This window comes from Apostichopus japonicus, chromosome 8 (genome assembly GCF_037975245.1).
Source record: "Apostichopus japonicus isolate 1M-3 chromosome 8, ASM3797524v1, whole genome shotgun sequence".
NCBI lineage: Eukaryota > Metazoa > Echinodermata > Holothuroidea > Aspidochirotida > Stichopodidae > Apostichopus > Apostichopus japonicus.
Genome location: NC_092568.1, coordinates 24,058,011 through 24,085,854, shown reverse-complemented (window position 1 = coordinate 24,085,854; position 27,844 = coordinate 24,058,011). Strand labels below are relative to the sequence as shown.

Below are 27,844 nucleotides of genomic sequence, written 5' to 3'. Positions count from 1 at the left end.
ACAGCACCCAAGGTTCTCAAGGAAAAACTGCCTTATTTTTACAGGAAGGTGACAAAGTTAGCCTATCTAGCAATTTGGGGATCCCTGTATCATCAATCTTTTTAATATAAAGTGTTAATTGCATGTTTTTCAAATAAACTCAGAATAAGTAATTGCCATAACGCCTCCGTTTGTCTTCATATTTCCTTTTTACACGGTAAGTAACGTCCTTGATATCAACCTCAGTTATGAGAAACAAATGTATATATTTATATATCAAATATCTGAAAGCATCCAAAATGTTTATGAAATCAAGTCAAAGTATTCCAAACTGCAATTTTCTACACCAGGTGGTTTTTTTACTTTTGTTTATTGCTGAAATGTTTCCTGGGAAGGAGTTATTTAACACAAACACTGTGTACATTTTACATGTGAAAACTCGTATCTGATAATAATAACAAAACTAAGAGCAGTGAATATCCCTATCCACCTCCCCCCCCCCCCACCCCTCCTGTTTCCCTTCCATTCCTCAGCATCGTGTGCTCTGGTTCTAAATTATCTCAAACAAACAAATAATTAATTATATTAAATTAAATCATTATAAAATATATTAATTTGGGCATCAAGTCTTATGTGCGTATCAAAATTCCCGACCAGTTTCCAGAATTTGTGAATAAGTTTAAAACAATGACAGGAGATTGATAGCCTCTTAAACTATGGAAACCTAAACCTGCCTAGGAAAACAATGACATCTTATAAAAATGGGTGCTTCAAAGAAAAAAGGAGCAAAATGTAATAAGTATGAATTAAACTTACTTGTAATGTGCAGCAGTGCATACACACTGATCCCAATGGTTAACTTTCCTCAGATACACAAACGTTACCAAAACTACAATCCTGACACCGATAGAGAGCTGAGGGATACTGCGTAGAGAAAGAGAACACATCAAACACTCGGATGAGAAGCAGCAGAGATAAATGGGCTGTTCTGATTGGCTGATTAACTAAACACGAGGATGGCAGGCTTAATTTTATTGTAAAATTTTGTTTCGAAGCTAGAGGATTTATAACACTGCTAGATTAAATATATTTAAACCTGACAGATAGGCTGGCTACCTATCATGTTTTAATATTAATGATAGCATCTAGGATGACGGTATTAAATATGATAACAATTCATAAAACATGACAAAAACACTGTGATACAGATGTAAAGTGCATCTTGTATTATTGTAAACAAATAATAATCATTTTTTTTTTTCAACCAGGTAGGATATGATGAGGTTAAATGCATCACTTTTGACTGTTAGTGGTCTGTCAGTTCGGTCAACATATCATCTGCATCTTATCATCTCTAGTTTTGTTTCTGTTTTCTACAGAGCAAAGAACATCAGGATAAATTTGACAGTGGCAACACTCCTTTCCATGAAGATCTGAACCAAGACTATTGGCCCTGCAAATTTACTGAACAATCCACAAAGTTGCTCAAAATTACAAGCAAACGGCAAAAACAAAGATTTTTTACAATTTTTTCATTTTACCAAATGGAAATTAATGAGTGATTAATTGAATCCCAGTTGATTAGTATCAACATATAGGCCAAGACTGAGCAACAAGGACATTTATCAATATACCCTTAAAGGAGAATTCCTGACAAATTACAACATTTTCAAGGTAAATATCTTGAAAATTATGGAATAGCTGTAGAACACAAAACTTATCATATTAAATATAATATTACATAATGTTAAATGCAAACAGTCAATTCTACCTAATATAATTCTTTAATTATATTTACAACAACTGGAATGGTAGAAAGGCAGTCTCTGCCTTGGATTAGTTTTATTTTAGAAAACTTTCGTCGATGTCATTTATCTTTTTATCTCTACTCAGTGTGTTTTTTTTTTTAATTCCTTGTAGACACATTAAGTCAATTATAGTTACAAATATTTCAAAAATATAAGTTTATAATGTTTCATACCTAATAAAAAGTAAATAAAGATATCTTAAAAGCATCTCTTACTAATTGCGACGGGGACATAAGGAGAAGATTAAAGTTAATTACTTTCTATATGAAAGCAATAACAAGTTTGTGAATTGCTTTTATTATCATTGAACTAACTTTTTCTTCCTTTTCATTTCAACCTTCTTCTCCAGTTCCCACATGGTCTTGTTTTCAAAATAAACTCTTCTTTTTGTTTATCTGGTTTATGTTTTCATAATTGGCAAATTTTGAAGAATATAACACATCATCCTTCCAGTATTTTTCTACACTCTGAGACAGGATCAAGGGATAAAACATACCCCCAACAGAACCAGGTTATCCCACAAGCAGATGTGTAAAACTTGATCAATATGGAAATAATTCTAATGAAGAATTGGAAGTGACAGAACTTCCTCAAGGGTTGAATATTTTTTATTTATTCTGAGGTACGAGAAAGGGAGCTGAATTTTCGGAATAGAAGAACTGCTGCAAAGCAAAAGAAAAGTGTCTTAAGTTGTATCCATTAAGATACCTCCAGGTGATACTTCTAAGGGGAGGGAAGAGGGGGGGGGGGAGTCGGCAGTTTGGAGGGAAAGAGGGAAGATAATAACTGGTACAGGTTGCTTTGGTCAAACATTAACTTCCTATTCACAATTTTTTTTTAACATTTCTGTAATGGCTGCTGCATACACATCAATTTCTATTTCTTTCTGTTTCTGCCTTCAGTTCGTTCCTGTTGTATTGCTTTCGATACACAATTTAGGAGATTAAAAGAAACTTGATTAGGTTAAAAGAAGAGGGCATCATATTTGTTCCCACTTTTTACTGTTACATTTGGTTCTATATGGGGGGGGGGGTAATTTTATGTAGCAAAGACTGTCTACCATCACTATGGCAACACAACTTCATTGAAGTATTCGTGTTGACAGCCAGGTTGGGCGCCAGGGAAAATTATATCACGGCAATCACTTTTTGTAAGTCTTCATTCTTCCTTTAGGTATAACTATGAAAATGGGAATACATTATTCTTTATTCCATATTTCACCAGTATCCCAATTGACCACAGGGCCCTGGTCTGTTTCACCCAGAACACACACCCCCCTGCCGTCCACCCCCACCCTCATCCTGCCTCTCACCACCAAGTCTGCAGTTGTAGCACTAATGATGAGAGGAACAGCAAGATAATGTATGTGTGAAGTGCTAGTAGCTTACAGACATACTGAGTCTTTATATTATGTACCAAACAAACCATTTTGGGGAATTCTCTGGCTCTACCCATAGGCGTAGGAGCCTAATTTGATTTGGGGGGGCTGTAACGACTTGCCCGAAAAATATAACCAAATTTTTCGCGCACTCCGCGCGCGTTCAACATGTTAATGTGCATATCATATAGGCATACATCGGTTATTACATCACATGCCACTAACTGATGAATACTATATGATATGCACATTAAGATGTTGAAAGCGCGCGGAGCGCGCGAAAAATTTTGGTTATATTTTCCGTGTTATTACCCTTCCATATTGGTTTTAATTATTGGGGAAGTCGTTATAATAATAACGATAATAACAATATCAGTTTAACTATTGAAAAACACATTGCAAATTACTCTTCTTTCAGTAGGTGCCCGAAAATTTCTCAGCATATTGCCCAAATTTTCACACATAAAAAATTGAAAAAACAACTGCAAATTTTTCTTCTTTCAGTAGGTGCCCGAAAAATTCTCAGCATATTGCCCGAATTTTCACCAAAAATTTTGGTTGGGGGGGCTGCAGCCCCCCCAGCCCCCCCGCCTCCTACGCCTATGGCTCTACCCATAATGCATCTTCCATCCGACAACTCTAACAGAGCTCTAACTGATTTGCTGAGGGTGGATACATTCCCCTATGTCCCCCCCACCCCTAGCTAAAAGCCACCAATGTGACCAATAGGTTTTGTAACAGGTCTTAAAGGTTACTACTTTTTGCAAACGTAATGCAAATTAAATGAAAATGAAAATGTCACTTAAGAGTGGCGTTGGGTATGCTACACTCTTGTGTAACTGTAAACTGACTTGCAATCATCATCAAAAGTCACGACTTGTAAAATGTTCACAACTCTCAAACATCGTTGAAAGTTTTCACAGCGTATATCCAAGTCACATATCCTGCGATGAATAATACTTCCTGTAATTGATACCAGACTTATCAGATATATATATGCACAGCCTGAACCGGTAGTTTCACTAATGTACCTGCAATAAATGTCAAACATGTGAGCTAGTCCAAGTTTGTGTCAAAAACTCCTCCTAAACTGCTGGGCTGATTTTCTTCACACTTGGTGGGAAGGAACCCTTGTGTCTCACAGACCCCCGGAACCAAAAGTCATAACTTTAGTTAAAATTGTTTTTTTTCTTTGCTATAACTCCAATGAAACAGTGAATTGACAAGGAACCTTCACAGGTATATTGAAACTGTTACATACTATCAAAATATGTGGTTGCCATGGGTGCCGAGGTCAAAGGTCACATGGTTAAATGTATACTTTTAAACGTAATTTTGTGTCAAAAACTCCTCCAAAACGGCTGAGCCAACTTTCTTCAAACTTGGTGGGAAGGTACCCCAGGGTGAACCCTCTCACAGACCCCCAGAACCAAAGATCAGAGGTCAAAGGTCAATTTTTTGGGCTGTAACTTCAAGAGGAAGAATGAATTAACATGGAACCTTCCTTCACTGGTAAATTTGTTTATTTGAAATCATTTTTTGCTGGAGATGAGATATGAAAACCCATTGATTTCCCTCTTGTTTATATTGCACACTACTTATTGGAGAAAAGAAAGTAACTTGTTCGCAGATAAAAAAAAACTTTTAGGCAACATGTGATCTTTTAAATATTTTCGACGAAAAAGCGTCCCAAACAAAATATTACAAATCTATCACTTTACAGTGGTTAGTTTGTATGGAATAATATTCTGATTTAGAAATTTATGAGTTTTGTGAACAAAGCAGATGGTTAATTTAAGCTATGCAATTGCTCCAGGGCATTCAGTGACTACACCATCAAGATAAAAGGCAAAAGATGTGCATTTTATACCGTTAACAAAAATATTTAAATTATTTTGGAATAAGAATATGCACTATAAGGATAATTATGGTTTTATCCTGAAAACAGCTATTAGATAAGGTGTGAAAATTGTGCATTGAGTTTGGGGCCACACATATAATTGTGCTACACAATATGATTATTAACTATCAAGGTGTATATTTTATTTCTAATATATATGAGACAAACATACTAGTTTGGCTCAAAGTTAATGTTGACAAGTTTCATAACATATAAATAGTCACTAGCAATGCACACTGCATTTCAATACCACTATAACAGATTGAACTTTTTCATTTTCCTTTTCAACAAAAGAGTGTAACTATAGGGGCTGGACTGCCTGGTTTTAACACACAAGCATTTAAGTCTTACTTTTCAAGAGTAAAGTGCTATCAGTGAAACACAAAACCTCACAACTTGATGGGACAAAGAAGGCCCTTTCCCCACCCCCACCCCATGCCTAAGTTAAATATTTGGTTTACGTATAATTCATGTGCATGATTTGGACAAACACATCATGCACAATTAGTCTGCTTCATTCTTCCCCCCTCCCATCCCCCATCTCCCGAGACTCCCTCCCCAAAAGAAATTGAGATAGACAACAGTTGTATTCTAATACCATCTTCAATGATGAAAAGCATCCCCCTCCCCTGCCTCCCTCCATCATGAGACACAGCCCCTCTCTACCTGGCCTCTAATCCCATCTAGACCAAAACAAACACTTCTGAAAGCACCATTTGTCCAACTTATTGTCTACTTCTATGCAACCACAAAATTAAGCACATCCATCCTATCGTATGCAAATTAAGGCAATCGCCTGATCAGCAGATGCTGATAAAATGTTAAGCACAAAGCAGCACGTTATTACTGCATACCCTATGAGCATATCATCCTAAGTTGCTGTAAACTGCTTAAAATCAAATCAAGGCAAGTCTGAATAAACATACCTGCCATCCTGAAAATGGCAAGTGAAGCTTTAATTCAACAGCAAGAATATATCTCCGAGGCTAAACTCAAGACGACTTGGTCCGAGAGGCTATGACTTGAAGAAAACGGGACTTGTTAAAGTATGTTCTATGTGCAATATTAAAGGTAACCAGAATGACAATTAGAGACAAATGACAACAAAAATAAAACCGTCCAGAGGACAACTTGCAAATGACAAATGATACATACTTTTCAGATGAACACAAAGAATTAGACCTCAACGTGCAAGGTGTGAGGAAGGAGATGGGGTGTGTGTGTGTGTGGGGGGGGGGGGAAGGATTCGCATATAAACAAGCAGGTGCTCATGCTTATTCCCAACCAGTGACAACTTCTTTCAAAATTACCCTGTTATAACTGAGCCTTTTTTTCACAGTATGGCTGTTATTGATCAAATTTTGACAATATCCAGTTTTTCTCTCTCCTCATCTGATGGACGCTCTACTAATACAAGATATATGTATTAATATTACACCAATCTAAACTGGTTTAATGAAAACAATTTCTTGTCTTCTGTGAACACTACTGCTCCCACACAAACAACTCTAACTAGACATCGATTTATAACAGCGAGGCCGAATATTTTCCGATTAGATATATACAGAATTTTTGGGACTGGGAAAACTTGATAAAGTGAGGCAAAATGAACTGCTTTTACATTGAAACAAGCTCCTCAGGGGTAAACAGAATATGAGCATTCCAGGCTCAATGTTCACTTTACTATCCAACAAAGCATAAATGAAATAGGCCTCTCTAATGATAAGAGATTAATACAGTATTAGAGCTGCAAGTCCAATGCCTATTTAAGTGCCAATGAACTGGCGTGGCTTTTCCTCCTTTTTGGACTTAAAGGAATATTGAAACTTTCCTAAAGTAACTGATAGAGGTTCAAAAGAAGGGTCTTCCACTGCAATTTACTGACTGGAAACTTTGTCAAGAGTGACAATTTAGTGTGATTCTGATCAAACTTATCACTGATGTCTTTAACGTGTCAAATTCTTAACGTCTGTACCCAGGTCAGTTATTTTAAATAAAGCGCTTTAGAGTTCACCTATCTTGTATGTTCATATGCAAGGGGTGTACAATATTATTATATCTTAGTGTGCAGTCTAGCAAACATGTAGCAAGAAACGTCTTTAAAAGGTTTTTAGAGTAACTTAAATGCATTATGAAATCTAATCTCAGTGATAAGGATTTTTTAAATCCACCCAACAAGTAAATGGAGAAATATTTCATGAATACATGTGATTAAACTAGTCCAACAAAAGTGGCAAGGTCAAAAAAAATCTGAAATGAATGGAATCATTTCATTTACCACTACTTAGCAACCCCTGAATGATAAAGTTTGGACAATTTCTTGGTTTAATCACTTTAATCAGCAGCACTTATGATTTCAACGACAATCATTAAGCCACAAAAGATGCTACGACATTACCAAATCAAACGAAAAATATTGCTTTAAGGAAGAAATTCCCAGAAAAGAAATGACGGTATACGGTATTGTCAAGTCAGTTTCCGCGGCAACAAAATTTTTGCCCAAGTCTTCATTCATTCATTATTGAGAAATGAAGATATCAAACTTATCAAATATTCATGTAGAATACATATGCAAAAGAGTAAAACACACAACTTTTTCTAAGAAATTTAATATCAACAGGAACAAAGAAAGAATCAGTTGTAATGGATGAGCTCAACTGAAACTTGAAACGATTGCTGATTTCATGATGATGCCATTTGGATAAAATCCAATGATGTTTTCCAAATGGATATGAAATAGTTACAAATCTTTCTCAAAATAATTTAAAAACGACAAAACAACGACTGTGTAGATTGTATACAAATACAGAACACCCCTACTTAATAGTGGAATATTCTGACCGGCGCCGAGTGGGACATGATACTATACTCATAATATAAAGTAGCCAAGCCAGTTTTAATACAATTCCCACACTAGTGAGTCATAAAATAGTGAAAGGCTGTCATTTGCAAGTACAAAGTGCTCGTATACCCCTCACCTTACGTACCAGGGTTCTTGTTCTTGATGCAATGAAATTCACCATTTCTGCTTATCTCCTTAAAACTTTGAGACACTTGACAGATTGACTGACCTACTGACTGACTGTGCTAATGACTGACCTAATGACTGACTGACCTACTGACTGAGTGACTGACCTACTGATTGACTGACCTACTGACTGGCTGAACTACTGTCCTACTGACTGAATGACTGACCCATTGACTGACTGACCTACTGATTGACTGTGCCTATGACTGACTGAACTACTGACTGACCTACTGATTGACTGACCTACTGGCTGACTGATTGACCTACTGCCTGACTGACCTACTGACTGACCTACTGACTGACCCATTGACTGACTGACTGACCCATTGACTGAGTGACCTACTGACTGACTGACTGACTGACTGACTGACTGACCTACTGACTGACCTACAGACTGACCCATTGACTGACTGACCTACTGACTGACTGACCTACTGACTGACTGACCTACTGACTGACCTACTGACTGACTGACCTACTGCCTGACTGACCTACAGACTGACCCATTGACTGACTGACCTACTGACTGACTGAACTAATGATTGACTGACCTACTGCCTGACTCACCTACCGACTGACCTACTGACTGACCTACTGACTGACTGACTGATATACTGACTGACTGACCTAACTGACTGACTAACCCAATGACTGAGGGTCATCACCCAATGGAAAAGATCACCCAATGGAAAATACACCACCATCTCAGAATTTGCTCAAAATTATATATAAATATATGCAATTATTGTCCAAGGCCAATTCTCAATTTTTATGAAATCGAGCCTACGGATCAAAAGTTACGGACCGCCGAATATTGCAGAAAATGGTGAAAATTGGCCGGGCCCTTTAAGTTTAAAGAACCATAACTTGAAAATTAACGGTCCAATGTAAATGGGAAAGGTGTCATTTTAATAATTTATAATCCACTTTCAGATATCATGTTGGCTACATTAATGAATAATTGACCTTTGGACCTACACTTTGACCTTGGAAATGACCTTGTGGAACCATTTTGTTTTCTTCAAATTCTGAATTTTGAATTCTTTGATATCCTACCTATAATTTCAAAGAAAAGTTTTTTTTTTCTTTTTTTTAATCCCTGGCATCTGAAAATAGTCATCTCAGCAATTCTATACAGTTATAATGCAAATTGCACTGAGTTACACATTGAAGATGCAGGAAAAGTGACACACAAAAATATTTGCATAATAAGTCATACAAGACAGCATTCAACTCCGACATCACGCTCTACACATTACAATTTGTAACTCAGTGTAATTTGGCACTATAACATATATTTTGAAGAAAATCTGAGATGGTGGTGTATTTTCCTTCACTTTTTTGGGGGGATTTGACATGGAATGACCCCTGACTGACTGACCTACTGACTGATTGATTGACTGACTGACTGATTGATTAATTCATTGATTTGTGTTTCTGCTTACTTTCACATCATTTGTGAGGGTCATTAAATATTCTATTCTAAAAGATGGAAACTTGTTTACAGAAAGCCAATAAGTGATCAAAGTACAGTTATGAGAAAGCAAGATTAACAATACAAAACACTATGTGAAAAAGAATTTGTCTTCTACTGTAATTACTGCAAAGAAAACTCACCTTACAATGAATCTTAAGTAGTTGACCCGTTGTCGTGACCTTAACTGCCTCTCCTCCCATTGGTCAAATCTCCTTCTGCTGATCGCTTGAATGTTTTCGTTTACCTTAGCACACTGACTAACAATCTGATGTAGCACAGTGACCAGTTGCAGCTCAGATCTAGCGCGGAAAATTGTCTCAATTTTCAACTTTTTGCAAGAGTTCAAATGAGAATGCGTGTCAGAAAAGGGCTCCAGAAATCTGCAAAATGTGCAAAACATTATATAACCCTCTGGTCAATCATTACTTTTTCATTAAAACTATTATCAAAAATTATGTTTTGCATTGAGTTTGGTACGATATGATGGAATCATATTTGTCTGTTCAAGGAAAGATATTTAAAGGTACCCAGAAAACACAATCCGTTACTTTAGTTCATCACACCAGGAATGATGAAGTCAGACATCAAATGTTGATGGTTTTCATATGAAAAGGAGAATGCATTACAAGAATTTAGTGTGACATGAAGATATTTATGTGATGGCCTAAATAGTGCGTGTGAATATTAAATGACCTGCTCGTGTTGTAACATGTCATGACTTGTGTCACTAAATTTCAAAATGACTCGAATAAATTTGTCAACTAAGACAAAGAAAAACTGTGATTCTACTCCATGACTCCTTAAAATGAACCTAAAATGAAATGTCTTATTAAAATTATGGCATATTAGGAATGATGTACTTTTGGAACCCATCACTACATGAAGCCCTCGGAGCTTTAACTAACTTTATATTTGTTACTCTTAATGGATAATCAATCATCCATCACTCGAGAGTATTTTATTTTAGTTTTTGTTAAGCATCAGTTTGTGTGAATACACACTGTGCATATGAGTCCTAGTTGCTCCTAGTATTAAAGCATTAACATTAACATGAGGCGAGCTACAAGACTAAAAGGCCATACATGTGTTAAACTTTCTATGACACTTAAGTAAATATTTTACTCTCACCCACAAACACAGTTTCCTTTATACTTGTTTTAATTTTTTTTAACAAGTTTTAATTGTGTAAGTTTACGTAGCACTCCCCCTGTCTATTTACGAGAATAATTGGGAGGTTCCGTACCGCCAGGAGAGTGCTTTGAAAGACTTGAGGCAAGTAAATTTTGTAAAAATTTGGGTAAATAACGATGATTAACAGACTAAACCACAACATTATTATAGGCCTATTACTGGTCATCATTATTGCCCCCAAATCTGCCAAAGCTCTGACTGATGGTGAGTCCAACTCAAACTTCAGCAAGCATTGTAGTGTCACCCACAATGCACTTTACCTCACCAAGAATTTTAAATATGTAAGAGAACAATACTATGTGTCTTGGAAATAACTGAAAGGGTCCAAGCTCCTGGAAATTACTTTGTCAAAACTTTTAGTAATTTTTAGCTTTACACCTACCGTAAATACTGACGAGAGATGCCAAAAATATTTCAAATATTGTACTTTTCTCTCTCACATATGATGTCCTACTTCAACAAATTAAGTTTTCCTCGCAACAATCATTACATGACTTGGAAAACCCTATATGATGACCTAGGCCCAACATATGGCTCATTTTTCCCCTAAACTAACATATTTTGGATGGCAAATGAAAAAAGACCTACAGATATCCATGAAATACATGTATATGGTGACTCTAGTTTACAGAAGTACAAATAAAGTAAATTGTTACCTGATTATCTCTCCTGCCAGAGAATCCATAGGCTTATCAGCAAAAATATTTTTCACTTCATCATAAAATTGCCCAGAGGTGTCATTACTGAGTCCATTAGCTAAGAGTTCGTCATTGGTCGGTCCAGGAAGGCAGACCCAGGAATCCAGGGTGGTACACAATTTAATATAATCGTCCCTTAACATCGGTATCGGATGGAATAAAGACTTATACGAGCAGAGTAACCTTCCAGACTTTGAAAAGAAAACATTCTGCAGAAAGAGAGGTGAAAATGAAACATAAAAATTAGATGTAAACATAAACAAAACAACCAAACATAAAGCTGCTTAATACTAACTTTGATCTGTATTTTGAAATAACAGACCCACACCCACACACAAGTATCTCTTTCAACCAAAATCACAGTAAGTGATAAACATTTAGATTACCTTGATGTATTACCACCATGCCTCTACCCAATCCCCCACCCCCCCCCCAAACTCATCATACTTGTATCGGAAGGCTCTTTAAGAACAGGATAAGATTTTAGACATATGGAAAACTGTCAGTGGATAGAATGGTAAAATCATCGAAAAACAAGCTGCACAGAAAGTAGCTTTTCACCAACTTGACCACCACTTCATTTTGAAATAATAATCCAGACCAAACAAGCATACTGAGCCCAAATCATAGCATAAAAAAGAATTTAGTTGTCTCAACTGACTTTGGATCATTGCATGTCACACAGTTACATGAAGTAACATTAGAATGCTCCACTCCAAGCAGAAATAATTCAACCAAGATATAATACACAGGCACTGCTGTTATCATTACATTCAGAACACTAGTTGGGTTTTCAAGGAAATTGAAAGAGCAGAAATGTAAAAATGCAAAGAGGTTTGGATGATGTAAGTACCTCCATCTGTTAGGAATCTTTATATGTCATTGTACCTTTCATACGTCACTTCAGATACATCAAGGAACGCTAACAGGTACCCTTTATTAAACGTCAAGGTACCCTTCATTCTTCAAGGTACCCTTTATACGTCAAGGTACCCTTTATACATCAAGCTATATAGGTCAAGATACACTATACGTCAAGGTACCCTTTATATGTCACTTCAGATACGTCAAGGTACACCAAAAAGGCCTCAGACGTCCACAGAATGTTCTCTGTTTCACTGACATCAAAGGACCAGCATACGTCACTGATTAGAACTTGATTAGAACAATGTTGTAGCTCAATTGACTTTTGCAAAGTGAATTGTACAAACTATCATGGTTCTTTGTTCATGCAACAAGAAAGGAGAACATTCTGTTGTCTGTGTGTGATAATAAGCAAACTTAAGATACTGTTGTTTATTTTAACTCTGTCCCACTGCAAATTAAGAAACCCTTTCTTCCAGTAACATTCTTAAAATGTTTTATTTTGAAAAGCTCAATTGTAAACCTGTTAAGTTTCATCCACTTAATGATTAACATTTTCAAGTAATTTTGCTACAAAATAACAACAACTGTTGCTCATTTTGAAGTTACTGGATTTCATTATTGTAAACCTGAAGAAAATGACATCTAAGCTTTCTGTTCACAAACCTTATTAAAGTTCTCTTGGTCAGAAAGTTTATCGGACAATGTTATGATGATGTGGATGAGAATCAAAACAAGGATAGGATTGATTGAGTGAAAGTCAAGCTCCCCGTGACTGAGGCGATCCCGAAATCTTGGACCGTTGGGATACACAAGAAGATCGAGCAACATTTCCTGATGTACAAGAAAAAAAATAGCAGAGATATTATAGTGGCTGGTTACTTTTTCTTTCTAAAGTTACAAAATTCCTAGTGTACTTTCCCACTTGTTCTCACTTACATATCAAATGAAGAAAAATTTTTTTTAAGAAAAGTGTTAAACTAGTGCATTGTTCCACAAAATACTACATACTCAATTGGATGCCCAGTCTAAAGTATTTAGGAACTATGTACATTTGCTGTGAAAGTATTATGAAAATAGGCTTAGTATAAACCATACTAGTTTTGACTTTTGAAGACGAATAAATAACCAACAGTAAGGGGAATAGGAAATAATAAACAAGTTTGAAGCCCTTGGATAGTGTAACACAGGTTTAATTTGTCGGGCTCAAGACTCATTGAGTTCACTGGTTCAAATCCCCATAATAACCACAAACATTCTTTCTTCCTTTCAAATTAGTTTTGAAAGTAATCTGCTTTTCATGTGATTTTAGACAACTTTTGTGACACTGTTGGAGTGCGCTGATAACATGACGTTTAAAACATTATAATGTATTTGTATGACAAAAGGCAATAAACTTGCCTTAAATAATATTTGAAAAGTTTGATATCAGTGTAGGATGCATTACAATACCATTTTGACTTTTGCAGATGTTAATCCTTCACCTACCAAGATCTCATCTCCAATCACATGTCTAACTTTATTCTCAGACCCATCAGGCAGTGTACCAGTTAAAATCTAAAAAGATGAGAAATAAAGGAAAATATGGTAAGAGTTTTGATTATTTATGAGCATTCATTCTAGACCAGTTATTCAAAACAGACAGAAAAAGTTCAAACCTTCCACTAGAAAAAATAAATAAATGTTCTAAAACAATACTTATTATATAGTAACTTGCTACTAAGGAGCAGTGGATTTTGCAACCTAAACCTCTAAACTTAATTTGAGGGGTGACCAATATATGCACACATGAAACAAAATTACAGCCGAAACCCAAAATACATTGTCAATATCTTTGGAAAGCACAGTTGGCATTTATAGTTTCAAAAATATAATTACAATCTTTTAATTTGATAACATTTCCCTAGAATTCCCCCAAAACAAAACTTTGCCTTGCCTTACATATCTGCACATATTTTATAAGAAGTCTCTACTTTACAGATTGCCATGACGATTAGTCTGTCATGCTAATCACCGTAAGCAGAAATTGAGATGACCTTTAGAATGACAAATTCATGATAAAGAGAAAGTGTTACAAGAGGAAGGATACATACCTCATCAAAAGTTGTAAACAGAGTAGAAGACTGTGGAATCAAGATAAATTGTGATAAGTATTCAAAATATCTGAATGCATTTGAAGAGTAATAACTTCTCTCATTATTAAATTATCTTGATCTTTGATGACACTAACAGATCTCACATCGAGATGTCTCAATATATCAACATATAAATATGAAAACAATATCAACAGTCGCCTAGTTCTCAAAATATCAAAAGTAAACCAAGACCTACCACAAATTCATAGAATATGTAAAAGCCTTCTTTGTATATAGGTACTAGGGCTGAAGTGGTTTATTGTCATTAACTTCTGTCTGAAAGTGTCAGATTATTGTACGAATTGCATTAAATGAGCAGAAAAACTCAAGAGAAATTGTAGAAAACATTGCATTCACACTAACAGTGATAAAATTTTGATCTTATTTGGGAAAGAATAAAATGGCTTGAATGTGAGGCAGTGTACATTGACATCCCTCAATTTTCTACAAAGCCATGAACTAGCACAAAGCAACCAACTTGGTAGAAGATTTGTTCAAAAATCCTGTCCCAAAGAAGAACATAAATTTTATAGAAGATTGTAAAACAGTGGATGTGATTGGTGCCATCTGCATTGATATCTCTATCCAAGAGATATAACTACCGCTTAAAATTAGTTCAAAACTTAACAACAGCAGACATCAAGCTCACAAAGACAAATAATATCAAGGTTTGTCTCTGTTATAGGAAAAGAGTATTCCCAAATTTTCATAAAATAGCAACATATTTTTACCTCTGCAGTGAGGACCCGCTCAGGACAACCGTTGGATTTGGCAAAGACCTGTCGTAGGATAGATTCCAGTAGTTGTAAAATGAGGGCAGCAGACCATGAATATCTATTAACAAAGGAGCAATGTATAACCAACTCAGAAACAGAAAACTGGTGGCAAAATTGAAATGTAAAACAATAAGATCACATTGGCTACAGAAGGATTCGAAGCAGTGCCCTCAAGAATACCAGTCTTGTACAAATTGAACCACCCAGGTCTTACGTGAATGACCATACCTTATAACAAACACCCTGTTGGGTGTTCGAAGAAAGAAACTGTAACTTGGATATCATGTTACCAACGGATCAGACCCCAGTTTCATTCAACACATGTTGGCATACATCAAAAGAGAACCCAATAATTGAAAAAAATATAATAATTGTCAGGGTTGGCAGTAAAACAGTTAAGAACAGTTCTCAGAAGAATTTGCATAAAACAGAAGGGCACTGCAAAGTTTGAAGTCTTGTCAAAAATAAAAATAAAACTGAAGAGCACCACCACATTTTGGATTAAGCACATCAAGTACTGCAGTCTGCAATGGGTTGTAACTCTGACGACATCGTTTAACGTTCACACATGATTGGATATTCCTTCAATCTAAAGAGATCTTTGCTGTACAACCATGTAGCTGCACATAATTAGCAGGTTATTCAGTCCAATACAGTCCACAAATTGAGTATGTGTTAAGTGTTCTCTTGCAAATCTCTGAACGTTCTACCTAATTATACTGGTGCGATATGCTGGAATAATATTACAGATCATGTTCTTAGGTGCCTTATATTTCCTTTAATGGTCCTTAATAGTACAGTAAAGATACCAAACAACATGTAGCTTTAAAACAAAATGTTCTGTCAAAATGCTCCAGCTGTTTGTAAACTAACTCTCTATAACATTGGCTACGTTAATAAAACAGATTATGTTCTTAGGTGCCTTGTATTTCCTTCAATGGTCCTTAATAGTACAGTAAAGAAACCACAAGATTCAAAAACAACATGTAGCTTTAAAACAAAATGTTTTGTCAAAATGATAAAGATTTTTGTAAACTAATGCTCTGTAGCATTTCTTTGGTTAATATAACAGATCATGTTCTAAGGTGCCTTATCTTTTCTTTAATGGTCTTTAATGGTACAGCAAAGATACCACAAGATTCAACACAACATGTAGCTTTAAAACAAAATGTTCTGTCAAAATGCTAAAGATTTTTGTAAACTAACTCTCTATAGCATTTCCTTGGTTAATATAACAGATTATGTTCTTAGGTGCCTTATATTTCCTTTAATGGTCCTTAATAGTCCAGTAAAGATATCACAAGATTCAACACAACATGTAGCTTTAAAAACAAAATGCTCAAGATTTTTGTAAACTAACTCTCTATAGCATTTGCCAAGACAATTCTATCTATCAAAATGAATACAACAGATGTGTCTTTCAAGGGCTTCTGGAGGTCAGAACAAACTTGAAATTGAAGTAATCCATAAACAACACCACTTTCATGTTGCAGATAATTTGATGGATGAATGTGTTGTGCTCTCTCAAGCAAATGTATAATATTTCATTATCAAACAATTGGCAATGAAAAGCTTTTGACGAACTTTGACATTTTTGGTAAAGCTTCGAGAAATGCTCCTTGATATTTTGATCACATTCTCCATCATGTCACACACAAGCAAAACCTGTTTTAAGTTGATTAAACCACAACTTGATTGTTTTTAAGCACGTCCTGTCTACCAATCGATATTCTCAAAAATTTGAGGAAATCTATACTTTGATTTTTCAACATCCATGAGATCTAACAAACATGCCAATTAAACTTTCCAAACAAGTAAAACTTGGACATCAAGAAAAATGCACCAACCTTTCTTCTTGAAAGTTTTCCAAGGCTTTGAACCACATACTTTTTGATCCCTGTAGAATTATGGGTAATTCATTAAACAGACAGCTCACATCCTCAGACAAAAGGTTGAGGTCTGTTCCAAGGCAAAGAGGAAAACATTGCATATCATCTTGCTTTGTTTAAGACCAATAATCTTCTCAGGGGTAACATAACAACAAAATTATGGCATTATAATAATTAATATCAATGATAAAAGTGTGATATAAAACATCTATAGTGAACATTTCTGACTATTTGAAAAACAAAATATTGCTTTTGAGTATATCTTATGAACACTTTGCATCTTTATTTCATATAAGGGTTTACAACAAGAAAGTCAAAGTTACCCAATTAATTAGACAGTCAATAGAGTCCAGTAATTTTACCTGACTTCGTTAAGGTGATAATTACAACCTTCCATACAGAGCAGCAGATGCACGGATCCAAAAAGGCAATTGTGCATTCTAAAAGATGTGGGACAGGGAGAAGCACTAAACTTAACTGCAGACATATGGGGTCCACAGAGGATCCATGCAAGGCCACCAGATGAGGGAGGAGGGGGGGAGGTAAGACATATATGTCACAAGAGAGTTACTAAAAAGGCATAATTTTCCTTTCACAAGTTATAAGCACATAATATCAATTTACTACCACATATAAAAAATACATTTTGCTTTGTCTTAGGTGTATATCATATCTTAACTCAATTCTCTCCACTCTCTTTAATAAACAGAAATAAACAAAAACTTTCAGCAAAACAATCACTGTACCGTATCAAATGTCACATCATTCTACACTCAATGACTGCAAGTACTTAGTAAGAATACTTTTTTCCCAATGAAAAACAATCGACTTCCTCCAGTCACTCAACTAATTAAAGCAGATAAACTGGAAAATATTGCGACACAAAAAAATAAATTGTATTCAATGACTAAATCGAATGGAATGATTTTTAAAGACCTCAGGAACCAATGTTTGACAGACTTTACAAAGCAAACCTGGAAACTTTGCATCTAGCGTTGACACTTGAGGTGAGACATCTGCGAATGGTCTAACGATGTTAAGACGAGTGTCTAGATCTTTATCTCTCAGCACCTGGCCAAGGCTGCCGACCAGAACTAAGAGAAACATGGCATATCTGGTGACGGATGGAAAAGGATTATTTTATAATGTAAAGCTTGGCTATGGTAAAATCTCAGAAATATGACATCCTTGACTGTCTTCATAAACTAATATTAATGTATGTAAATGCATGGATGCATGCATGCACATGCACATAAAAGAAAATGTGGAAAATGACCAGGTGTTTCACAGATGCAAACTTACTTGCTGGCTAGTTTTTCATATTCAAGTGTTCATGAAATTGCAACAGGTTTGGAATGTTTATTCAATGCTATATGAACTCCATGAGACACGTTGTTTAGCATGGAATACATGTTCCACTTTAGAAAACAGTCCAAACACTACTTTGAATATGATAATGACAAAATGAGACACTGTAGCTCTATGCATTGATGATGTCATCACTCGGCTGTTACTAGCTACATTCATAACAACAAACTTTAAAACTAAAGAACTTATTTTGTTTTTCAATCAAACACAGCATACCTCTCAGGTATTTCGCCAGGTTTCACAAATCCGTGCCATAGTAAATTACGTAAATTCAGACTGGTTGGAGGGCCCATCAAAATCCGAAGGCAAAAGAGCTTCGGTGGTGGAAAGAAAGCAAAATTAAAACTTCTTGCAATCATTTAAAATCACAAAGAACACCATATTCATGGAGGGGACTGTATCAACAGTGTGAAATAATAAATATTAAAAAAATTAAGGAAAAAGATAAAAAGATGAAAGATAATGATGGTTTATGAAATATGTCACATTCTGTTCTGTACTGGTTCAACATTGCAAGGAATAGTTCTATACCTAACAGTAGATGACAGTAACATGCAGGGAACTTACTGCTGTTTCGCCAAATATAATTTCAAGTTCTTCTGTAACCAAGAGATCCTTTAACATCGAAGGACAGCATGAATTCTTCATCAAAAAGACCTAACGATTTGGCAAAAGAAGAAAAAATGGTTATTGTAATCAAATACTCAGAGCAGATGCTTGCATTTGACTTTACTCGTTGTGATATCACAAACTGTCATACTTGCATCACTTCAGACACTTAGAGCATAATGGGGCAATAAAACTTATGTGTAAAGCAATGACACAGCATTAACATAAAGACATAGAATCAGGGCTCAGATAAATGAAACCAGCTCAGTTAGATTCCAATCCACTTCTTTTCTTATGTGCTATCCAAATTGACAATAAATTTCTCAAGCAGATATGACAAACCCGCACTTTCATGACGTGTTATAACATTCTGAACACACTACTAATCAAGAGTTTCAACAAACTCATTACTTTGAATGTAAACAAGTATTTTTCATCCATTTTATGACCTATTGTGACATTCATTACTCCCTCAAGAATTTCAAGGCTTCTTAAAGTGTATTACTCTGAAAAATTAGAAAACAAAAGTTTTCAGCAGCAAAGATATGAAAACAGCAAAGATATGAAAATTACCAATATTACTTACATTTCCTAGAGATCTTTCCAAAATTGCAGTTGTTAAGAGCAGACAAGTGTCCACTGTTGATTGGCATGGTTCCATTCTATCTGAACAAAGCAATAACTCTAAGCATTGCATCATAGTCTGGGGGGAGAATAAATTACAATAAAACACTCTGTGATAAATAACACACTTTAGGAAAAATAATTAGTGGGCACAATGTACAGAATATAACAATAACACACTCTGTGATAAATAACACACTTAAGGGAAAATAATTAGTGGGCACAATAAAGCGCTCTGTGATAAATGACACAATCTAGGACAACTAATTAGTGGGCACACAATATACAGAATATAACATCAAACCAGTAGTTCGGTAGAACAAGGTATTAACAAAGGGAACTTGTTATCTGGGTGGTTACAAGTGGCACAGGCCCTGCTTAGTTACAGTAAGGTGAGTTTTTCTCCATCCAGGAGCAATCGATGCATCTAACATCCAAAATAGTCTTCTAATAGATAATACAATCCAAAATTGGATAACTGCCTGATGTTAAGAGTAAGGTAAAAGCCATCTGGTTTTCCCAGCATAGATGTAAGCTGCTTAGCTTGATGATATAATTACTTGCAATGTCAAGGAATTAGTTATGTTCTATCATCTTGGTCTAGCAATATGCCACATATATTTGATACAGTTCCTTTTGGTCACATTCACATTGAATCAACATCAGTAACAACATGATCATGGAACGGCCAACTTGTTACGTGAAATTGACAAGAGAGAAATATCTGAATATCAGACAACCAGTTTCTATAAGAAACAGAGTTATGAAATGGATGGCATGACAGAGCAGTACTCTTATTTATATATTAGTTTGTCATATTTATTGCTTCACAGCAAGACACTTCCCTCCATTGAACAGAAACGAACCATGTAGTATAGATTTACGAGGAACACCTTTACACAGCAGTACAACATTTTGCGACCATGTAATAATTATAATAATCATATTAATAATCAGCATTTATAAATACGACGCTTAAGCGACCACAAATGTGGTGTAAAACCACAAGGGCTTATGGCTTACAACTTACATGTCAGGTGGCTTCCAATTCAAACATTTTAGCTCAAATTTGGAGTGTAATTTTGGGTCTTTGGAATTATGTTTATTATGATTTACTGAAATACCAACATAATGTGTACATACCACACCTTCAGAAACAAACCTGTAACTCTTCATAGCAATTAGGCCATTTTAGAATCATATTTTGCTATAAAATACCAGATCAATCACTTCTTCCATTTTAAACTATAAAGACAAAAAATGCAAAAGCACAGATGTTCCAAGTTACCTCACTATCTGTCGTCCATTGAAATAAGTGCTTCAATCTTGCCTTGACAACTCCTCTGTTCTCATTCATGACTTTGTCATGAACTACCTTGGCAAATGGGGCTATCTTGGTCACATGTTGCTCAAAGTCCTTCTCAATTTGCCATGAACCTAAAAATTAGAAGAATTAGAAGAAAATAGAAAAACATTATTTAGTTTCTCAATTTGTTGCATAATATAGAAATATGAACACTGACTCACATGGAAACATATAATATCAGTATGGCCTCAAAATGACTTGACAGCTACTGTAGCTATATGCAAAGTTGCCAACTGAACTTTTTTATCTTCAAAGCTATTCCAAGAAAAACAAAAACAAAGGTCACACTTGATGAGACTAATACATATTTCATACCAATTGCACCCCCCCCCCTACACTCCCCCCAAGAATTGACTGTAATTTTTCATGCATTGCCACATCACAGTTATTGCTGTGCATTGTCACAAATTTCCTGTATTTCATTATGAAATGATTTTATGACAATTGTACTTAAAATATCCTCTGGTAATGAATATGGAAGACTTAACTTGACTCCTACATTGTCATGATTATTGCCAAAGATGTTGCTAGGTTGAAATTTCAAGCTAGCTTTCACATAACTTGCCCTGTAGGCTTGTACTCAAATTTATGCTGGACCATAGGTGGGACACTGAGTTAGAGCCTTATAGGAAATAACTGTTTACTAAACCTTTGTAACATCCAAAGAGTAGCTGGTGAAGAGATTCCCACTCAATAAGTCCTTCATGTGTAAGAACAGGATAGCTGTATGTTGTGGTTATCTGTGATCCCACTTCACAAACTAAGTGGTACACATTTGGTGACAGACTACTCTCCAAGTCAGGAGAGGTTCCACTTGCTATGCCATCCTCCATTAGTTAATCCTTTAAAGACAGACAGTAAATAAATAAGTGTTTTTTCTCTCTCCATCTCTATTTCTCTCTCTGCGATACAGTATGATAGTCAATGCTCATATTTATGTACTTTTTTGAAAAATGTATTGTATAGGCTACAATAGCTGGGAAGGTTCTATCAATAAATATTTTAAATGATAAATTTCAATTGCCATTTTTGAACGTCAACATTTCAACCAATGGGGAAGAAATATGACTCATTAACAAGAAATGAAAATGATATTGCTTACGACATATATCCTACAATTTTGATCAAAACCTGATGAGAAGAAGACACAAATTTACCTCAGTGAACATTTTTTGAAGAGTGATTTTTTGAAGATGCCAGCCATAAAACTAACTATACAATAATCAAATGCCTAAAAACATTTGACAAAGTTTTGGAATGTCATCATCATGATGCATTACACTTCAAATTCACACTTCCTTGATCAATTTCCTCCAGAACAGATTATCAAAAACAAGGAAAATAATTTTAATTTATTAAGCCACTTCACAAAATACTCAAATGCAACTAGAATCAATAACTTGATATACTGTAGTGGGGGACATTTGTCCATATGCAGTTTCAGCAAATTGCACTGGAAACACAACCCAGAGAAACTTGTACATACCTCTGCTATTTCCTTTTCATACATTAAAGGTACCATAAAATTCTCATTCCAGGGAAATGACATACTTTTTTTGGCTAAGGAAGACCTTGCTTGATAGTACTGGACCATTTTAATTCTACAGACAAATATGTTCCAAGCTCATCACAATTAGTTTAGACCTATAAATGCTCCCAGTCTGGCTCCTGGTTTATAAGGCAATTTCACACTCTCCCGATTTTATGTGCTAATTTCATGACATAATTTTATTTGTACGTTTTGTTTTAAATTCCCATCAGAAATGAGCCGCCCATATTTTTCTTAATGTGTTAGGGCTATGCAGAAAATCCACTTTTTTTTGGCAGAATTTATTGAATATGTTAAAAAGGTTGTCATTGTTTTTTTTGCAGGACTTATGTAAGTGTGATAAAATTACATCCTACATTACTGCAGAGGTGACATGTAAAACCCAAACTACAAATCTGTTACCCTTTATACCACTATCTTGTTCTGGTTGGAGTTTGCTCAGATAAAAGGGAGAATTGAGTCAATTCACCCTAGTTTTCCCCTTGATTTCTGGGATGGAAATTGTTAATCTCCCTACTTTGTGAAAGAACGGTTGGAATTGTTAAATTTTAAGTGTTAGTCAGCATCATTTGGTACGACTGGTTATAAATAAATAAATATTATACATCCAAATTGATAAGTAAGTAAGTAAGTAAAACTTTATTGCTCCAAATAAGGAAATTAGTGTCTCGCACATAAAAGTTCAAAACAGTACAAAAATATAAGAGCAAAGGAAAATAAATCAGGATATATACAGATGGAGATTAAAGAATGAGAATGAAAAACAGTAAGACAAGGACAAGATAAAAGAATATTGCAATAGCCTAGCGACGTAAGTTGACATTGAAAAGTTTGATTGCACGGGGAGTGAACGAGTTACGATAGCGATTAGTTCTCGTGTACGGCTGTCTCAGTCTGCCACTGCCTCTGTTAATTACATTGTCATTAAGATAACAGTGAAGGGGGTGGCAACAGTCATTCCAAACTGAATCTAGCTTTGTTTGAAGCAGTGACTGGTACACCGAGTCGACTGTATGCTGTTGACCTCAAATGACTCCCCCAGCTTTTCTAATTATATGATCGATACGGTCCTTCTCGACTTTAGTGACATTCCCACCCCAACATATAAGACAGTATCTCCAAACTCCGCAAACAATAGAATTATAAAACATTTGCAATATATCGGTACGTACGTTGAATTTTGACAACTTTCTGAGGCAATATAACCTGGTATTTAACTTCTTTACCAGGGCATCCACGTGACCATCCCATGTTAAGCTATTGTTGAGGTGAATACCCAGATACTTGTAGGAGTGAACCCTTTCAACTTCTTTACCCTTGATCATGACTGGAGGAGGTTCAACAGCATTACGGCGGAAGTCGATGATCATTTCCTTCGTTTTAGAAATATTCAATTGCAAGAAGTTACTGTCACAATAGTCCACGAATGACTGCAGCTGGCAGAGATATGCCCCATCATCATTACCACGAATGAGTCCAGCCATGGCTGTGTCATCGGCAAACTTGATGATGGGACATATCCTCTCCTGGGATCTGCAGTCAGACGTGTACAAGGTGAAAAGAAACGGAGCTAGAACTGTGCCTTGCGGCGCTCCGGTGTTGGAGGTAATAATGTTAGATCGACAGGTGGGACCCAGTTTGACAAATTGGGTGCGATTTGTGAGATACTGGACAATCCAGTGAATAAACCCATGTGGGATGCCCATGTTGATAAGCTTTGTAGCAAGATTGTGAGGCTGAATAGTGTTGAATGCAGATGAGAAGTCAAAGAACATCACGCATGCAGAATTGCAATGGTGCTCTAAGTGTGAGTATAGGCATTGAAGAAGTAGCAGTATGGCATCTTCACAACTACGGCTAGCCTTGTAAGCAAACTGTAAAGGATCTAATAATGGAGCAACTAGAGGATTGAAACGATTTAAGAATAAACGCTCGCAAACCTTCATTGGCACTGCAGTTAACGCTATAGGGCGAAGGTCATTCATACAAGAGATGACAGAACATTTTGGCACATGGATAATACTGGATTGCTTCCATAGATGAGGCACCTCCCCAGTTTTGAAGGACAAATTGTAAATTACAGCAAAAATGTGAGCCAGCTCTATTGCACAATGCTTCAAAGCCTTAGCATTCATAACCGTCCAAAATTTGCATGCAAGTACACAAAACATGATGTGAGGTCTAAGCTAGCATAAATTCATAATGCCATGCATCAACGCAATAGACCTAAACTAGTATAACCTTAAGCTACAAGTAAAGGACCGAGGATTACAAAATATTAAACATCTGTAGGCCTAGGCCTACAGAGTGATGGATTATTAGTTAAATTCAAACCACAATGGCTACTCTTATCATGGACATTTGATTTTCCAATATATGTATTCTTCCACTTACCATCAATAGCCTACACTTCAACAGTATATTTATATCTACGTAGGCCCTAAGGGTAAAATTATTATACTACTACTAGGAAAGATTTCGCGGAAACAGATCCTACACTAATTTGATATAGGCATTTCATATCCAGGTTTATAAGCATGGTTAAATTGCGAGAAATCTCGTTATTAAGCCATCTGAAGACGTTAATCACTGAATTCATTTCTTGAGTATGTTTTACGAAAGTGTCATGTTTAATTTACCTCTCCTTAAGTTGTAAAAAGATCTTAAAATATTTCAGTGTAGCCGTACATTCGTCCTACCGAACTTTCAACAAATCAACACATTTGCCGCTAGTCCAAAATAAGCAGGGTTTACCCCAACGCTCATTTACATGCACCAACAATAGCCTTTGCAAAAGGGAGCTTGAGACAAAAACATCGATCGAACGAGAACATCCGAATAATAACCTACATTTTCCGGTCCAAGAAAATTGAGCGTCTAAGCAGTACCGAAAAAAAGCCCTAAATGTATTAATACTTACTTTTGTACTTGGCCTTTTGCAAAAGGGAGCTTGAGGCAAAAACATTAAGGCCAAGTAATTAGCAATAATACGGTTTCGTTATAATTTATATCCTCTTGGATCCGTAAACAGGCTAGCATGAGTTTCAAAGATGTATCCGTGTTCTGTCGGGCTTCTTCTGCTCCTAATATTTTGCGTAACAAAGTAATTTCTGTAACCTGTCCGATAAATTCTCTAAATCTGACCGTTTGTGTTACTGAAAACTAACTGGCAATCCTGCTGTAGGCTGTAACTGTAACTTCAAACTGGTACTCACACAGTGAAATCATTGTATTGTTTGTTTTGTATTACATCTGGCTACCGCAATAATGTCACGGATTTGACTAGGCAACCCAAGAATTAGCTCATATTTTAAGTGAGTTATTACATACTTGAATAAATTCTACCCAACGAATTAATATCAGGCTAGTCATATCCAGTATCTTTAACATTTAAATATAATTTGACATAGCTAAACTCTGGACCGATTGGATAAATGAAATCTCTGAAGCCTCTATAACGTCTACCACACCGTATAGCTTCCAGGGGCCTTATGGCTGGCACCTCGACCCAACGCAGATATCGCAAAGCGTTCTCGTTGTAAGTTCAATGAATTTAATCCGCCCCCCCCCCCTCTCTCTCTCTCTCCTGAGATGAAATCCTGGCTATACGCTTGACTTGTACTAACTTGGTTTAAACTTGAGAAATGTTAACTTAATAAATTTGTATGCCTGTAGCCGTAGACTAACCTAAAACTTAGTAGCCAACTACCAATTGAGTTGACCCAATTTTAATAAGTAGGAAAATGTCATCGATTGCCGGTTGTCTTTTGAAGGGGTCAGAAAGTTGACTTCCTGTCGACAAAGTTCATATTAACATGATATATCATATTCTTAAATCAACTTGAGTAAATGATCTTACGCATGGTAGGCCTATATGGTGATTGCCTTACCAGTTCTGCCGAAGGGGAACATCATTGTCTTGATGAAGGTCAAAGATCGACTTGAGGTTGAATTATCAAGCTAAGCATGTTGAACGAATCTGAATGGCGGCTAAACAACTGGCAGTGGGAAATTAACATGATGTTCATAATCAACTATCAACTTGTATCAATTAGGTCCAAACATCAGTACATAGACCTATTACCTATGAATACAACGAAATCATCCAGCATATAGGCCTGTAAATAAATACCGCTTATTAAGAAAGTGACTTCATGTCATAAACTAGTGAATTTGTTGCTATAACCAGCTGGTAAGTGTAACTATAATTGCTTATTTGACCGCGGAAGAAATACTTGATGACGTTCGTCTCGGGACATTGCATTTGGCTTACCCGAGCGTGATGTAGTGTGAAATATGCGGTTCTGTCATTTTAGTAATGAAACACGTCAGCTTTAAGATATACGCCTTGGTTACAAACTTAATATCAGCTTTCATATTAATGTACATGATGTTTTAATATTCAGAAAAGAACTTATGAGCATCATTGTCAGTCAGCCACAAATGAGTGTCTTTTACGGTAGCCTATATGCACCGCCCGACATACATTTTCTTCTATTACGTATCGAATGTTTGAAAAATGCCTCATTTATACGTCAGAGGTTCATGACTCGAAGTGGTTGGATAACGAATTCTAGAAAACAATCCAACTTTAGTTAAAACTGTTCTATGTATATTGGATACGGGTCACCCGACGTTAAGTGTGTAAGTTGTCTTTTGACTCCTTCCACATATAGGCTACATATACATACACATATGGTTACTTATTGCGTGGTAAAATAGCTGCCTTTCCAAGACGCTATTAATTTGAAATTTCGAGGGGAAAAATGGATTCAATTTATCCTTGGCTAAGAAGCGCAAATATCAATCGCAAAATGAGAAAACTTTACCTTATGGCCATAAACATATTTGAATCGACGGTTGATGGTACCGTGGCATTTGATTCCATATCTTCAGTGAACAACTACAGCACTAAAGAGCAGTTAGACCCCTGTAAAACGTTTACCAGTTGTAGTAATTATTTAAGTTGCCGTACAAATTACTGGAGACAAATGTTTCTCACTAGGCTTTTACAAGAGCTGAAATTTAGTTACACAAAAAAAAATCATTTTTGAAACCTTTGCAAATTAAAATTGCTATGAAATTTAGTTGTTTTAATGATTAATTATACGACTGCATACGTCTTATAATATTCAGTTTTGACACTTTTGTGTAAAAGAAGTTACATATTCTCTTACACAGGCTCTTTAGTGGATACGCAATTTG

The 27,844-nt window shown here is 35.8% G+C and overlaps 1 protein-coding gene across 4 annotated transcripts in view; it reads right to left on the bottom strand.

Annotated features, from left to right (window-relative positions):
- LOC139971164 (endoplasmic reticulum membrane-associated RNA degradation protein-like) overlaps nucleotides 1-25,407 on the bottom strand; it is a 52,085-nt gene extending 26,678 nt beyond the window's left edge. Inside the window, exons 1-15 of one of the 4 annotated variants that reach the window (XR_011794323.1) lie at nucleotides 25,279-25,407; nucleotides 21,740-21,932; nucleotides 21,013-21,161; nucleotides 19,687-19,803; nucleotides 19,059-19,148; nucleotides 18,708-18,805; nucleotides 18,098-18,237; nucleotides 17,082-17,193; nucleotides 15,190-15,292; nucleotides 14,417-14,446; nucleotides 13,812-13,880; nucleotides 12,990-13,157; nucleotides 11,418-11,668; nucleotides 9,711-9,950; nucleotides 796-903 (exon numbers count right to left, since the gene is read on the bottom strand). Coding sequence is in view for 1 of the 4 variants with exons in the window: in XM_071977403.1 (XP_071833504.1) it covers nucleotides 9,707-9,950; nucleotides 11,418-11,668; nucleotides 12,990-13,157; nucleotides 13,812-13,880; nucleotides 14,417-14,446; nucleotides 15,190-15,292; nucleotides 17,082-17,193; nucleotides 18,098-18,237; nucleotides 18,708-18,805; nucleotides 19,059-19,148; nucleotides 19,687-19,803; nucleotides 21,013-21,161; nucleotides 21,740-21,923 (1,755 nt within the window). In the remaining 3 variants the exon portion in view is untranslated. Of the gene's footprint in view, nucleotides 1-795; nucleotides 904-9,706; nucleotides 9,951-11,417; nucleotides 11,669-12,989; nucleotides 13,158-13,811; nucleotides 13,881-14,416; nucleotides 14,447-15,189; nucleotides 15,293-17,081; nucleotides 17,194-18,097; nucleotides 18,238-18,707; nucleotides 18,806-19,058; nucleotides 19,149-19,686; nucleotides 19,804-21,012; nucleotides 21,162-21,739; nucleotides 21,933-23,811; nucleotides 23,943-25,278 lie in introns of those variants that run through there. The other 3 variants (XR_011794324.1, XR_011794325.1, XM_071977403.1) reach the window with 3 other exon arrangements.
- Nucleotides 25,408-27,844: the final 2,437 nt, after the last annotated feature.